General features: G+C 32.6%; 2 protein-coding genes across 9 annotated transcripts in view; one reads left to right on the forward strand and one right to left on the reverse strand.

The window, feature by feature from the left end:
- Positions 1 to 18,281, forward strand: part of LOC127739083 (cytochrome P450 2C29-like) — a 480,581-nt gene that overhangs the window by 112,102 nt on the left and 350,198 nt on the right. The window lies entirely within an intron of this gene.
- Positions 1,435 to 16,707, reverse strand: LOC127739082 (cytochrome P450 2C15-like). The gene is made up of 8 exons (XM_052250655.1): positions 16,110 to 16,707; positions 10,635 to 10,869; positions 8,804 to 8,918; positions 8,038 to 8,212; positions 4,518 to 4,654; positions 3,529 to 3,625; positions 2,934 to 3,140; positions 1,435 to 2,004 (listed from the first exon to the last, which is right to left on the reverse strand). The coding sequence occupies exons 1-8, from the start codon at positions 16,477 to 16,479 to the stop codon at positions 1,826 to 1,828; spliced, it is 1,515 nt and encodes a 504-aa protein (XP_052106615.1). The 5' UTR covers positions 16,480 to 16,707; the 3' UTR covers positions 1,435 to 1,825.

An 18,281-nucleotide genomic window follows, 5' to 3' on the forward strand; every position in this document is an offset into this window, starting at 1 on the left:
ATGGTCTTTGAAAATAAAAAAAAATAATTAGAGTTTTCAAACATGGCCATTTAGGATCTTTCTACACAATTTAACGAATTTGGTCTGATATGTGTACAATGAATTCATCATAAAGCATTAATATAGCATTAAGGGCCCATGCAGTATTTTTTAAAGGAATGGCAGTCATCTGGCCTATCGTTGTAACATAAGAAAATAATACAATTAAAACAATACAAAAACTAAAGGATTAAGCTTAAATTACGTAATGTATCCGTTTAACACTTCAAAATCAGTTGACGTCCAAGTGTACATCATACCGCTACCCTATAACATTGCAAGATAACACAAAATTGTTCAGTATTCGATATCAAAAAGTGTTCATAATTTTGATATAGAAAAAAGCAGTCAATATAATATGAAAAAAAAAAAAACAACGTATAACAGAATGTACTTGCGTACAACGCCTGTTTCTTGAAATATATTTATCGAATAAACATGAGAAGTAATGATTCCAAATAGATAAAGGAAAGAAACGTCAGGACATTACACATGTTACAAAGAAGAGCAAATATTGTCTATGAAATATTTGCCTTAATGAGTTGTTATCTTACCTTTAGCATAGTTATAAAATATCGTGAACTGGAATTCAAGTGAACAAATTATCTATCACTTGACTGATTCCAAACTAAATGTTGTCGCTACTGGGTGAATGCTAAACTCGGATACTGATAATATACCAGAAGAATACAAAGCTAATAGTAAAACAAACAGAGAACAAAGAACAAGATATTCGTGACTAAATGATAGAGTTTCATATACTTTTTCTTTTTAAATAATCATTTGTTTAATAAATTTTCAAAACATTATTTTTTGATAATATCAATTTGAGTAATTCATTAAAAAAAGAATCGATATTTACATTGGTTCATTATTAGAATTACAATCGATTTACAAGATCAGTCCTTTATTGCATTTTTTTCATTTATTTAAACATATCTGCAAATAGATGTATTTTTTTTTCTATTGATTGTTTTGTATAATTGTGCAAAAAAAACTTAATGTAGAACAAAGATTGTAGGAATCATCACCCGATCGTTTTTCTTTCTGTCCTATCTATCTATTAATAAATATTTCAAGAACAACTCTTTGTAATCGTTTTTCAGCTTTAGTGAATAGAGTAAGGATAATTACTTCGTAGTAAATTCATATTTCATTGCGCATGACATATGTGCCTTTATAATATATGTTCTGTTTAAAATAGAAAAAAAATAATTAAGAAAACAGATTACATTGTGTTTTAAAAAAAGATTTTTCATGAAAAAGTAATTGTCATTCATCATTTTTATGGGGGCATGGGTTTTAATTCTCGAAACAAACATGTGTCAACTTAATCAAAAACAAACTTTTTTCGGTACAGCAACATAAGGAACAATATGTTTTAACAACTAAATGTTGAATTTATCTTTTTATTACATTTAAATTGAATTTTAAACGATTGCATCCTATGATCAAATATATATAAAAAGAAATGTCACATAATTGTAAATTCAGAAATTATTGCATGCATTTATTATTGCAATTTTTTAAAAATTAACAAAAATGCGAGTTTAACTATTGCGAATTTTGGAAAAGCTACATACAGATTTATGTATTTGTTATCAGAATACGAGTTTTTATTATTGCGGTACTCAAATAATCGCGTTATTTGCATTAATAAAACCTCGTAATAATTTCTGAATTTACAGTAATTAATACATATAAGTTCAAACAATTTAAAATTAAGAACATGTATTCTAAGATCCTGTTCTGTTTGACATATTGGATGTACACACATACCGTCAATTTATCTCAAATCAGCTTTAAGTCGGTATGGCGATGGTGTCATTGTTAACCCGGTTATCCCTTCAAATGATAAAATATCATCTGGATCGACTTTAGAGAATTCAAATCTATGTAGAAGGTTTGAAAATATCAGAAACAATTCTGACCGTGCTAACGATTCTCCAGGGCAGATCCGTGGGCCTGTAATACAAAAACTAAATCAGTCAGTCAGTAAATAAAGTAAACACATTATAAATGTTATGTCTCCAATGAGATTTTTTCCATTTACCTTCATCATGAATTCTCAAACCTAAACATTTAAAAGTCACAAATGCGTAAATACGTTGCAACGTTAAGAGCTATATGACCAAAAACGTCATCAACAGAATAGCCAAATTTATCCAAGGTCGAATTAACCTGAGGGAGTTGAAACCTTAGTTTCTTAATAATTTCTTAGTTTATGAACAGGGAATTTGAAATAAGCATATGCCATAGACCGTGTCGTTTTCGAAGCACTAACTACGGAGCTGATGATACCATCTTGGGCTCAAAGTCCACCGGCTTTCTAGATTCACGTTCATCATGAGCTCAAGTTTCAACATATGACAGCCAGGGATGCGTAAATACACTACAACGTTAGGAGCTATTTGACAAAAAAGGACTGAATCGAATAGACAAATGAACAATTACCATGGCCAGATACTTGCACTTGCAAAACAAAACTAAAATCATCATTGACTAACGATCTTAACAGCAAGTACGTAGGCATGTGAAACAAATCTTAAATAAATAATGGACTGCACTTCTCCTAACTAGACAGTACAATTCAGGTAATAAAATATATGTAACCTTTTAAATATAGCAACTGATGAATGAATCACATTTACCCTGACCCCTGAAGAATGAAAATGACGTCAGAGTAAGATGGCAATGATTACCAAGGCACAAATAAAAAACAAATACTACCAATGTCTCGCCCAATGCAAATTTCGTTGCAAATGACACAAAAACAAACACTCATTAAAAATTGCATTTTTTTTAAATTTCAATAACACACATGCTTGCTTCATTGCTTCTCGGAAAGAAATGTGTATGTGTTTAAACTAATATTTGTTATTTAATATACATACCTAACGAAAAAGGTATCAAATATTCTTTGTTGATAATGTCATTGTTTTTATTTAGAAACCTCCCTGGATTAAACTCCTTCGGGTCTCTCCAGATTGTTTCATCAAAATGTGCATAGATCAGGCTTGGAATAATAATGGTATTTTTAGGTATTTTGAAGCCATTGATTGTTGTATCATAGACTGCTACATGGGGAAGAGCAAAAATAGCTGTAAAAAGATAGAAGTAAATACACATGTTACAAAAACTGCAATGTGCATAACGGCAAACATGGCTGTCAAAGAGGAAAGTCAATATAGTAATGTTATGTGTTTAGTGTTAATATTTAGCTTGTAGAGGTCATATCAAGTTTGTATTTACGTTCTAAAAGTATTCCACTGCTTTCGAACAACGGATAACACATTTTTGAAATCCTGATGGTAAGCGAGTACAAGAGGTTTTTGTTGGCTCCTTAATTCTTATCTCTGTAATCAGAAGTACTTTGCCGTCAGTACTGTTCCCTTTTTCTATTGGATTTTTAACATAAATGGTTTTATGCATATCTGCCGATCTTTGTATTTACTAGTGATTCTGATGATTGGAACATGCTTTGCCTACCTGTATTTGACAGTCTTTGTATTTCCATTAAAGTAGCCTCGGTGTAGGACAAATGACGTCTATCAGATAATCGAACCATTCTACCTGGTCCTATTACCTAAAAGTAAGTACAGTGTGGTGAATTACTAATCACCTTAGTGATCACTTATTTCTCATTCTCCTAAGTGGTATAAGAACTGTTCACCCTTAGCGAGCATCTGGGTAGACTAGAACCAGTGGTGGATCCAGAAATTTTCATGAAGGGGCCCCAATGACTGCTTTAAAAGGGGGCCAGCTCCAGTCATGCTTCAATGGTCCCTATATAATCAACCATTTTTTTCTAACAAAGGGGGGTGGCACCCTTCCCTCCCTTAAATCCGCCTAGGAGAACTACCCACGGAACACTTTTGTTAGGAGGAACGACTTACCCTACCAAGCAACTTATTTAAAAGGATCTAATTACAATAAACTATCCTCTTAGCTAACAGGAACAGGAACTACATTCACTTACCCAGCGCTGGAGTTAACAGAAACACCTAACCCATGCCGAGCACTGGAGTGAGCAGGAAAAACTCACCATTGCCGAGAATTGTATATATTTCGGTGGAAATATATAATAAAGCAAAGTTCTTCGAATTATCAATTCTCAATTGGTCTTAGAATATAGAAAAAACCATGGAGCACTAAAAATTATAAGTTGAAGACAAAAGACAAAAGAAATACGACGTAAGGACAAACACCATACGACAAAACAATACAAGGGAACATAAAATTCAGCAGTATGATCAAATTAAAGAAAACAAGGCTTTCCTGACGAATAAGCATTTCAAGCTGAGCTAGTGACATCAGTCATGTGGCGCAAAACGAGCAACAAATAAAGTGTAAAGCCTAAGGTAATGTAACATGTTCATTTCTTAATACTAATGATTATTCAAATACATTTTTGTCAACTATTTGTATATAGTATGTATACGAAGCAAAACATTATGTATTTGAAACATTATGCTTGCCTTTGTAATTTCTTCTTGGCACCTCTTTTGTACATCCGGGTACTGAATCATCCATAAGAATGACCAATCAAGCGTAGTTGCAGTCGTGTCTGTTCCAGCAGCAAACAAATCTATAATTGAGGTTAACAACGCCGCCGCTACAATCGTAAGAGATTTATATAATACAAGATATTCTTAAAAATGAGAGAGCTACGGGTTCGTAAGAACTGGGACAACAAAAACGAAAGAAAAGGTTCTATGTTACTGACATAAATGTAAGGATATCTAATGAATGGGGAAGTTTAATGTTCTAAGATTTTGACTTGAAGGAGATCTATGTTAATGAGAGAAGGGTGTAAGTTACTGTTTAAATGAAAAGTCAGGACTACGGTAGTCACTAAGTTACTAAGAAAATACGAAAACGTTAGGATACAATATGATTACTTTAAGGAAATATCACAGAAAAATCTTTCTTACCGAGCAAATAAAATAAAATAGGAAAAGGTTCTTTTTAGTAACTATAAACTTAAAAATGGAACATTCTTGAAGAAAATCTTTCTTACCAAGCAAATAAAATAAAATAGGAAAAGGTTCTCTTTAGTAACTATAAACTTAAAAATGGAACATTCTTGAAGAAAGGCAAAACCCCTCATTTCCGAGACTAGTTGTAGATATAAGAAGATGTGGTATGAGTGCCATTGAGACAATTCTCCATCCAAGTCATAACTTGTATAAAAGTAAACCATTATAGGTCAAAGTACGGCCTTCAACACGGAGCCTTGGCAAGCTATAAAGGGCCCCATAAATTTCAGTTTTCAGTTACAATCAAAGTTGAAGATTTTCTTGTCACTTTTGACCCTCCAATTACATATATTAATATACATGTAACTACAAATACTTTAGTCTTGAAATAAGGTATAATCAATAATATTCCAGAAACAATTCCAAATATTTATATTGGGTTTGTTACCAACACTGGTATATAGATATACGACTCCTGGTCGTCTTTTTATAACAAAAAAAGCATTTCGTCGGTGTGGAGAAATATTGTAACTCACTAGCAAGCGAGGGAAGATTTGTCTGACCACTTTATGATACACCCCGTGATTAGATTGAAACCACTACACAACACCTATTCGCCGTTTCAGATTCAAAAGGATTGTGGGTAATTTCCCTGTTCGTATTCCCATAATGAAATAACGTCACGCCATTGGTAGAATTTCCATTGTTTAGGACGATGTAAGCCAATAACAGCGTTTTGGTGTACACTTTTGAAAATATTACAAAGAATACATTACATTCTGAAAGGGTGAATTAGTTATCAATCACACACTACAAAAGTCAAAAAGTCTGAAAAGACCAGTTTTTGTCTGAATTTGCATTCATTTTTACTCGACATTCTTAATTTGTCTGAATAATTTTTAAAAATTCTTGACATAGTATGAATTTGTCTAATAAGGTTCTTGATTTTTCTTGACAAGTGTCTTGACAGTATGAACATTGTCTTAAAATTTCTCGACACTTCCTGTATCATCTGATAAGTGTCTGGATTAGTCTCGACCAATTCTTGACTGTCTTAAATTTGTCTCGATCTGTCTTGACATATTCTTGACATTCTTAATAATGTCTGAATATGTCTCGACATATTCTTGACATTCTAAATAATGTCTGAATATGTCTCGACACATTCTTGACGGTCTTAAATATGTCTTGACACTATCTCAACAGTATAAATTTCGCCTGAAATGTGAACAGACTTATTCTGCACTGTTTATGACATTCTATTGCTGTCATATACTCCTTTCTATTATGGCTAAACTAAACTTTGAAGAACCAAGGATTAATTTGGTATACTAAGATACCCTTTTGGTGCAACTAAGTTGGAATACCCTGAATAATCCCCCATGTAGTTTAATTTTGATTTATTTTTTTAAACATTTAAGTAATTGTTTTCACTTGGAATATAAGTCGAAGGTATTGACAAACAGCATTTAGATTTTTGCCGTTCGCAAAACTGCCAGTCAAATTTGCTTTACTAAAATAGGTGTCTTGTATCTCTTTTGGGTTTGTGTGGCTAAAAAAAGAGGGGGGGGGGGGGGGGGGGGGCTTTCGTTTTGGTCAAAGAATTTGTTACCATCTTGATTCAAACACCTTATTCATTTTTTAGAACAACCCAAAAACATTTTGTATTCAAATTTGAGTGTTGAATTTTATAATTTTTTTATCAAAAATAAATATTTGCGATAACTCCTTCCTGAAAAGAAAAAAATGTTTAGATCCATAATATGCATGTCTGTTTGAGAACCGTTTCATAAGACCGATGATTTCTATAGAAATCATTGATGGGACCCATTATAAATACATTTTTTTTATTATTTCTGGAGTAGATAATAATTTTCTTTTAATCTTTGGGAATTATTCAATTTGTTTTTATGTTAAAATAATTAACTTCATAATTTTGATGAAGAAAATCCATTTCAATTCAATTTTTTTTCATCAAAATGATGATTTTCATTTTCATCTATCAACAAACTTTTTAAATTGTAGTGGCATGGTCGGTCAACTGATAAGTTGTGTGGTTACAGGTAAAGCAATAACTTCTATTTGACAGTTGCGTGTAATCTGGGGTGTGGAATACCTTAATCTTATGGGGAACATCCTGTCCATGTGTAATACTTCATATATTCCAACAGATGACATTACACAAATTTTTCTTCTGTTAAATGAATGATTTGTATATCATCATAATTTGCTATTTATATAAACCACATTTTGGTATAATAATTATTTACCATATCAACATTGAATATTATGAATGTAGAATGAAATATGTCTACAGTATGATTGGTTTGAATCATTTAATTTATAAGTTTTAGGAATCAAAATTTGTAATTATTTAAAAAACCCACATTGAAATTGTTTTATATCAACACACCCACATTTGAATTATTTTATACTTTAGATTTCATAGCCATATTTGCATTTGTAAAAATATTTATATACCCAAATTTTCAATTATTTTACATGCCCAACTTTTATTTTTGTTGTTAAGAAGTGTAACTTGAAACAACAGTATATCATATAAAGAGAAATAAAGATTAAAGTTATATCATGCATATTGGTCATGATTTGTAAAACTCAGAACTGTCAAGTAAATTTAAGACACGATTCAAAATGTTCAGAATATGTCAAGCCATACTGAGAAAAAATAAGAATGTCGAGAATATGTCGAGAAATTTCAAGACAGTATTCAAATGTCAAGACTTTGTCAAGAAATTTTAAGACCATATTCAGAATGTCGAGAATATGTCGAGTAAATTTCATAGAAATTTAATATAAATGAGAATTTGTCAAGAAAAATTAAGACACAAGTCATACTCTTGGAGAATGTCGAGTAAAAGTTCATGCAAATTAAGACAAAAACTGGTCTTTTCAGACTTTTAGACTTTTGTAGTGACAGTACCGGTAGACAAAATAAATCGTCATTTGGGTTTAAGCTATTTTGTTGGCCGTTGTAATAAAGCGTTATCTTTAAACTTACGATTCAAAACGGACGTCCGTTCACTCTCTTCTTTTTCGGCTACCAGATACATATCTATAAAGTCCCGAATGTTTTCTGGATCAAATGACTCTCGGTGTTCCGTTATGTGTTTTTCAATATACCTTTTTAGAGAAGAAAACCCTTCACTCCTAACCTTAAGATCTTTAAAGTCTTTCTGAAATGATAATAAAATACAATATATATTACATATATATGATTAATGGTCAATGAACACATTCCCAACACTATTACGAAATGATAAGTCTGTATTAATATACTGCAGAAAAAAAAACAGCCACATTGTAATACTCTCCAGTGGTGACCAATTACCAGGGCAAAACAACCCCACTGTGATACTCTAAAGTGGTGACCAAATTGTCAGGTAATTTCAGTTGTCAGGAGGAATGCAAAAGGTATCACAGTGTATTTATCCCAATGCAAACATTTACGAAGAGTTCATCAATGACCTATAACTCCTGTAAATTTGTAAATGAAAACTGTTGTATGAATAGGTCAACTATACATGATGACAAACACTAAGCATTAAGCTTTGAACACTTGGTCTAAATGGCTGACATCAACGACGACGACAACGGAAAGGCACTTTGTCATTTTGTTGATGAGAAACTGGGACAATAATCTGACATTAGTCACATGACTTACCTCTTATCATGTATGCTATTATACAGTATTAACCTTTAACTTTTGAAAAATAAAAATTTATAACTATTATACAGCTATTAGATACGAGTATGCGTCAAATTACCATGATTAAATTCAGAACCGGAAATATTCCCGACGCTGATAAAGATCCAGGACCTGAAACAATGTTGTCCATTGTCTTGATGAGTTTTTGAAGGGATTCGTTGTCATGTTTGTATCTGAAATATAATAACGCAACATATATATGCGAATAATTAACTATACAAAATAAAATACAGGTATGTCACAGCTCTGTAACCTAGATTGGTAATTCTCTGCCATGCCGAAAGTGTAGTCTAGGTCATTGATTAGAAACCGTATTTTCTTGACAATCCATTCTAATTTTATATATGTATAAAGCATACTGACTTATGCAAACAGCAATTCATGCCATAAATTAAGAAAAAAACTTTTTGTCAAGAGAAAGGCATAACAGATATAAATATATTTGCTAAGCTGCATGAATTACTAGGCACACAAATATAAGGTATTTTAATGGGTGTTGACTATACATCAAACTGATCTGCTATACATATTATGTCTTCTCCGTGATTATATATTTAAAAGTTTGGTGACTATGTTGATCGACTCTATCACATTAAACATGAAATATGGATACACCAGATAAAAGGAGATATATAGCAATTATAGATGCTTATTCTAAACTGTTCTCAATCAATAACAGGAATACGTAAAATGGGTACTTATCCCATAATGTTCTCAATTCATGACATGTGATACATAACAAGAGATGCTTATCCCATACTGTTCTCAATTCATAACATGTGCTACATTACAAGCTTATTCCACAGTTATCCATACATTACATGTGATATATGTATAACAAGAGAATGATGCTTATCCCATACTGTTTTCAATACGTGACATGTGATACATAACAAGTGCTGCTTATCCCACACTGTTTTAAATACATAACAGGAACAAGTACACAAGATGCTTATCACATACTGTTATCAATTCATGATATGTGAAACATAACAAGTTTTGTTTATCCCACACTGTTTCTAATACTTGACATGTAAAACATTTCAATATTTGATTATCGCACACTATTCTTATACATGACATGCAATACATAACAAGGAAAACTTATCCCACATTGTTTTTAATACATAACAGGCCATGTAGTACCATAAATGCTTATCAAATATTGTTCTCAATATATGAACGCTGGTGATACATACGAATATGAGGCCACACTTAAAAAAAGTTTGGTTTGCACAAATCCCTCCCGAAGGTAGAGACAGTTGGTAGGTTTGTAGGCATTTTATTTTATTTTTTCGGAGAAATTGAAGTGTCAGATATTTTTTTAGTCTTCATGACTATCTGATTAAATGAAACTTTTCCACATCAGGACAATAAAAGATTTTGAGTAGGCAGATATTTTCTGGGTAGGTAGTGTTAAGGCAAACACACAGTTTCTTTTTTATGGCCTGAGATTCTTTACGAAGACTCTTCAATATATGACATGTGATACATAAGAATAGATACTTATCCCATACTGTTCACATGGAAAGTGGTTAGGATTACTGCTCTTTATACATAAGAGGTCAAACATAACAAGAGGTACATATTCCATTTTGAGAGATGCGTGAACCACACTGCCACACTGATGGCATAACGGGCGATGCATAAAAAGAGGTGCTTATACCACATACCTGGGTTTCATTTACCATCTCTTTATTTTTCTGTGTATAGCAGACAAACAATTACTTATATCTGTTCAGGGTTGATAAATAGAGCAGACAATTACTTGTATATATTTGAATATGAGATTGCGTATGTAACATCGATAAATGGAGCAGACAACATTTTACCTATATCCGATAAATTGCTATGCAAAACACTGGTACATGTAACAGATAAGAACTTACCTATATCCGAATATAAGACTATGTATAACATTGCAGCTAGCCTTTATCATCATTTCCTTTAAATTGGTTATCTCCGCTCCTTTCATTTTTTCCAGATCGTCTGCGACATTCTGTATTTCTTCTATAATATTTTCTTCTAACGAAGATCTTCCCACACCTAAATCTCGCATTGCTTGTATTAAGAATCGTCTCCTACCCTTCCAGTCATCACCATTAGCAAACACAATCCCACTGCCTACATAAACCCAATAATCTCCATTAGAAAACCCAACCATCTCCATTAGTTAACACAATCCCAATTCCTACATAAACCCAGTGAACTCGAAAAGTTAAAACAAACCAATTCCTAACCAAGTACTATTATTTTATAAATAGTGACTACAAAAAATCATAAATAGAGCTGTAAATTCAGAAATTATAAATCAAGGTCAGTATAATGCTTCTGCATATAAAGTTTTGTAAATCCAAGTGCTAAAATACAGCAGTTATGCTACACAAAAACAAATAAGGCAATGCTTTACTATCATAAGACTCAAAGGTTAAAAAAAAAAGGTCAGAGTTCCCTGACTTCGATATATGACACATGTCATATACAATAATGTATCAGCATATCAAATTTATTTAACCTAAGTGCTATGGTACAAAAGTTATGCACATGTCATAAATCATACAAGGTTTAATCATTATAGGGTCAAAGGTCAGAAAGACCTGCCTTTAAAATCTGACACACCCTAAGCCAATGATGCAACTGCATTCCAAGTTTGGTTAACGTAAGTTTTAAAGTACAAAAGTAATCAGCCGGACATGAATTGGATAAGGTACTATCATAGTGGTCGAAAGGCAAAATCAAGGTCAAAGCTATCTGACTTTAGTATATGACACACCCAACGCCCATGATGCAACTGCAAACCAAGTTTGGTTAACCTTAGTTTAAAAGTACAAAAGCTATGAAACGAATTGGATGAGGTTTTACTATCATAGTGGTCAAAGGTCAAAGTCAAGGTCAGAATAACCTGGCTTTAGTATGTGACATATTCCCAGTCCTTGATGCAACTGCATACTAAGTTTGGTTAACCTAAGTCTTACAGAAGAAAAGGTATGAGTTGGACACGAATTGGACAAGGCTTTACTCTTAGATGGGTCAAAGTCAAGGTCAGAGTGACCTGACTTTGGTATCTGACTCAGTCCCAGCACATGATACAACTTCATACGAAGTTTGGTTAAGCTAAGTGTTACGATACAAATGTTATACACCAGACCAGAAGCGGAAATGGCAGACAAGCAGACAGATAGACAGACGGACATTGTGATTCCTTAGCTATATACCCCAAAACTTTATTTGCGGGGATGTTGTAAAGTCTGACGTCTACAACTTAGTTTTGAATATAAATCAAAGCCCTGTTACAACTTGATATGTATAACACTGCAGCTTTTATTCCTTAATAAGCCCTCTTCGAAATTAATATCTAATAGGGAAGTCTTTGTTCTTCAAAATACATTCCCAATTCTTCAAAAACAACCTATTCAAACTTTACTTTTATTACTGTCAAGTATATGTTCTTCTAAAAATCTGCGTTCTCTTAAACGCCCTATTCAAACTTGTGTTCTCCCAATATCCATTAATACTTGATATCTAGTTCTGAAGGTTTTGCTCTCATAAAAGCCCTTATCAACCTTGATACATGTATTTAAAATGTGTTCTACTATATTCCCTATCAAACTAATAGTCTAATGAACCAGTGATTTTCGTTCTCATTTTACTTCTAGATATCAAAATCAGATAAGGAAATCTGGTATATGAGTTTCACTCATACTCAGAACGGCCATTTTAAAAAAAAATAAACACAAAGCTTATAAATAACAAAATAAATATACACGTGCTGCATAAATGATTATTTTGGTATTTTACTGACTTAACGAACAAATTCAAAGCAATAAAAAGATAACTCTCTTCATGATTAATAACACTGATACTTTTGCTGTATATTTGGCAAAGATTACTCTCATCATGATTAATGACACTGAAACTTTTGCTGTATATGTAGCCAAATATAATTCTCTTCATGATTGATGACACTGATACTTTTTCTGTATATGTAGCCAAAGATAACTCTCTTCATGATTAATAACACTGATACTTTTGCTGTATATGTAGCCAGATATACCTCTCTCCATGATTAATGACACTGATACTTTTGCTTTATATGTAGCCAAAGATAATGATTAATGTCACTGATACTTTTGCTGTATATGTAGCCAAAGATAACTCTCTTCATGATTAATGGCACTGATACTTTTGCTGTATATGTAGCCAAAGATAATTCTCTTCATGATTAATGACACTGATACTTTTGCGTTATATGTAGCCAAAGATAACTCTCTCCATGATTAATGACACTGATACTTTTGCTGTATATGTAGCCAAAGATAACTATCTTCATGAATAATGACACTGATACTTTTGCTGTATATGTAGCCAAAGATAACTCTCTTCATGATAAATGACACTGATACTTTTGCTGTATATGTAGCCAAAGATAACTCTCTTCATGATTAATGACACTGATACTTTTGCTGTATATGTAGTCAAAGATAACTCTCTTCATGATTAATGGCACTGATACTTTTGCTGTATATGTAGCCAAAGTAAAACTCTCTCCATGATTAATGACACTGATACTTTTGCTGTATATGTAGCCAAAAACAACTCGATAATAGTACTACATACATCAGTAAAAGACAAAACAGATAATAATTGTTACCAATGCTAATTCGTCGAACTCGGTCCTTGTCATGAATATTATTGCCCGCTCTTGAATATTATACTAGTATAATTACATTACATGCAATTAGTAATTTTATTGCGGTTTAAAAGTGTTGATCGTACATACATTTTTAGAATGAAGCGCTTTGGCGCTTCATACAAAATATGCTTTGGCCAACACTTATACACCCCAATAAATAAAAATGTGTGGACGATTAACACTTTTACAACCCTATTAAATTACAAAAAGAAGCATGCATTTCTTATAATTACATTTTTATGCTAAAATCATGAAAAAAAAATTATCAAGTTTTTCTTTTATTTACCTGTGCACTTTTTGTGGAAGCACGTGTCATCACTAATGTAACATTTCATTTTGATATGAAGGTTATTTTTTGAATGACGCGCGATTGTTGTTATCTAATCAAACTAACGGCACCATCGTAATGAGGAGAAAGTTTTACAAAGGCTTAAACTTATTGGATGTCAACGTTAAATGTGCACTCGGTTAGGACGAAATAAAACTAAATCATTCAGATCCCGTTAGATTTTTTTTTCAAATTCCATTCTTCAATAAATTATTTTTTCGAAATTTACAATCAAACGATTCATTAAAAAAAACCGTGGCCCACAATGAAAGAATGAACGGTGCTTTGATGAAGGTAAATCCAGAAAAGCGCTTCGAACGTTAATAAATTTTAAAGTAATATTTACATTAGCCTATATGATTCAAATGGCAAAAACAAGGTGAAAAAAAACCAAAAACAAGATCTTAGAATTTTTTTGATTCTAGATTCATGTTAATCTACGCTTGGTTCTTTGGGCCTTCGTGTGTTTTTGGTGTTTTGAGTATGACATGATGTACAAGTACTGATGATGAAATGAGCACCATTTCACAAATAGGGTGGGGAGACAGTCTTATAAGGAGTTTTTATAACAAGTAAACATGTATGTAAAAAATAAGTGTTGGTGAGCGTTTCTTTGTGTGAGATGTGGGATATACAATAAGACAGCAACTGGCCAATTAACTACACACAAAATCAAAGACATCTAGATAACACGTGACTAATGCAGAATAGACAAGTACTTTTTTACTGCTAATTTGTATTTTTAGTAAAAATTCGTTGTTCCCTTGAATTGGTAAATTAATAAGTATATTCAGTATAGCAAGTATTAAATCTATCAAATTATAACATCACATGCATGTTCACAACAATAGTCAGATTTTAATTATAACAGTAACATACTTCAGTCTCCTAGTACGTATTGTAAAAGTCTTTAAACTCGTGGTCTTGTATTTCAAGATTACACTCAAACCATTATGAAATAAAAAGAAGTGGTATGCTTTCCAATGAGACAACATTCCATCACAGACCCAATGAAGTAGATGTTAGCTTGCTTACATTGCTACATTTGAGAACTCACAATTACCATTCCACTTTGAACTACTTATTCAAAAAGATATTTTGTCACCAAATGCCATATAAAATAGAACATCATCATGTACACTAATTTATATTTTGCTCCCGCGACAAAATGGAAGGAGCATATTGTTTTACCCGTGTCCTTTTGACCGTCCGTCCCGCATTTAGTATATATAGGCTAATCTCTTAGGACTACATGTTTTACACCTCAACTTTTAAATTATGTGCCTGCTGTTAGTACATATACAATAGGTGTGCATATTGTTAGGATGTTTTTTTAAATGACAGTTTGCTGAATTTGGCATTTTGATAATATATAAAGGCACGCAGAGTACAGATACCGGCTTACTCCTCCTACATGTACATTTTCAAGCTTGAACGTTTGTATTGGGACGAGTGTTTTACTTATAAAGAGTGTGCATTTATATTCTCAGTATTATTTTTGCATAATTTTCAACAAATGACAGAATGTTGAAATTTGTCTTTTTAAGGGAAATTTTGCAATACAATAACAAACACAATTCAGATCCTGTTACATACTTTTTCAATACCTCTGAGCATGCTGAGTAAAAAACATGTTATTCTGTATTCAGTAACGTCACACGTTTTCTGTCAAATTCTAAGCGTATCGGTCAATTTTGAAGCAATTTATCTAAAAAGCAAGGATGATGACATATGTGTTTCTATACATGCATAGATTCAGTATACAATCCTGGATATTATCTTAGTTTTCAGTATTTCACCCTATATAAGAACATAGCCATCCCATCAAAAACCTAAAAAAATAAGTAAAAAACACGGCGTTTTCACTATACATCTATGTAAATATGTCGCCAAAATTAACGTTTTCTTATGAAAATTACAAAAAAAACAAAAAAACGGTGACCCCCCTTTTTATTTCATATTCCGATGTAACTCGTAAGTACAAATGTGCCAAAAATTTTAGAAAGCGGGAGATATGTCATTTGGTATCGTATTACCTTAAATGATGCTCTAGGTCGAAATATTTCAAAATCCTTAACGTATTCAAAAATTGAAGAGCTGATGAAACCTAAAAATAGATACAATGTATAGTCAAAGTCGGTCAATGAATCAGAGCTATGCATGACGGAGATATATTCCTTAATTCTGAATCATTTCCAAAATTTTGTAACAATAAATTTCAATAACTCAATATCCGTATTTTCATGACAGTACCGAAGTACAGTTCGTTCCCTTTCTGCATTGGAATATAGCTTAAAAATATAATTTGATATAATTCATACGTTATAATAATCTATGATTTACCTCCTTTTACTTTTTCAGCTAATTTGATTCCTGGAATAAAGTTGGGTCTGTCTATAAATTCCCGTCCTCGTTTCTGTAGAACATCAAGCACATGTTTATGACCCTGTACAAATACGATCTGGTATGGTCCTAAAAACATTCGAAACATTGGTCCATACTGCCTCGTCATCTCCTCAACAAACTTGACTCTCTTTGGTGTACTATTAAACTGACTAACAAGTAGAATATTTCCAAAAATAGGCCATGCTCGTGGTCCTGGAATATCCGATTTCGGATATGTCATCCACAAAACTGTCGCAAGAAATATTATTAAAAATATAAATGTAGCTGTTAGATCGATTCCTTCAAAATAGGAATATGCGATATCCATTGCAAAACAGAAACAGATAATATACTTGCGGTGAATACTTATGTAATCTAGGTAAAGCCTATTTATGTAATGAATTTAAAACCATAATCGTTCTTGATATAAACCTACGTAGAAAAAGATATATTCGTAACACAAAGGAATCACTATGAACTCCAGATCTGTTCCAGACGTGCTCAATAATAACCTACTTTGGCACATTGTTGTTCGTGATCGTTCAGATGTAAGGATTTTTAACCGGTATTTCAGTCTTATATTACCTGTTAGACGACTAAGTGTTGGTTTACTTTAAAAATACATATATGACATTTCTATGTAAATCATTGGAGTGTTAAACATTCATAACATAAAAATGAGAAGATGTGGTATGATCGATTGCTAATGCGACAACTCTTCACTAGAGACCACATGAAGAAGAAGTTATAAAAGGTCCCAACATGACAAATGACTCACAAATGTAAAACAATTCGAACGAGAAAACTAACGGCCTGATTTATGTACAAAACAATGAACAAAAAAAAATATGATATACAGCAAAAACAAATATGATATACAGCAACAAACGACAACCACTGAATTACAGGCTCCCCCAGGGACATATAGAATGTGGCGGGGTTAAACTAGTTTGTTGGTGCCAAACCCTCCCCCTAACCTGGGACAATGGTGTAACAGTAAAACATAAGTCAAAACAAACTAAATAAATCTGTTGAAAAGGGCTTAACTCATCAAATACATAAAAACAGAACAACATCTAACAAAAACACAGACCGGACGTGACAGGGTACTATTTATACATCCCCTCAACAACAACAAATACAATATAAGTACAGATCTGAGAGTACTCGCAGATATATAAATAATATATGTATAAATCCATCAGTAAGACTATAAATTATTGTAATACGTGTAGAACCAAATCACTTCTAAATCAAAACTAGATCGACATAAAATTTACAAACCCAACTATAAGGTTAACCATTAAATTTTGAAGCTATAACTTACCAATCAGCATTTTCTGAACATGCACACATATATAGTTTAAGGAAATAACGATACGATATGTTCTTTTTGAAAAGAGTTACATGTCTCTATGGTTTTGCCTACACAATGGATGCTATATTGCCTGAAATGTTAGGCAAATTAAATTCTGATAGTTGATAATCGCACTGCCGATGTTTGGGAATTGTGATGACGTACAGGGTACGGAACAAAGATAATTTCTTAAATATCCTGCATAATCACGATCCCGAAGATGTTTGAAGAACTTATGTAGTGCAAGGATACAGGCGATATCTGTTGAACGACGTCTTTTAAAATGCGTGCAGAATTGACGAACTTTCCCGGTCAACGACATAACTAAAACATCGACTTGGTCCATCAACCCGTTAAGGTATATATACTAAAAGGTATTTGCGATTAGTGAGTATTTTAATTTAAATGTCCAGATATAACCATTGCTACAACATGTCTGAACATTGCTGTTTTATATAACATGACTACGGAGACAGATAGACCATGATGTATCATTGTAAATAAACTTAAAGGTCCATTAAGGAACGCCTCCTTTGAATATAAATAACCTTTAAGAAAACGTGTTGTCAAATAATGAATCACTCGGATTGCATTTAGATTGACGGGTTCCGACACCACCGTTTAAAGAATGTGATTTTCTGTAATACATAAGTAGGGGCTCTCGGTGGCCCAGCGGTCTAAATGTAGGCGGTCTCGGTGGCCAAGTGGTCTAAATGTAGGCGGTGTCGGTGGCCAAGTGGTCTAAATGTAGGCGGTCTCGGTAGCCAAATGGT

The sequence above is a fragment of the Mytilus californianus genome, unplaced genomic scaffold, assembly GCF_021869535.1.
Source record: "Mytilus californianus isolate M0D057914Y unplaced genomic scaffold, xbMytCali1.0.p SCAF_4, whole genome shotgun sequence".
In the NCBI taxonomy this organism is placed as follows: Eukaryota; Metazoa; Mollusca; class Bivalvia; order Mytilida; family Mytilidae; genus Mytilus; species Mytilus californianus.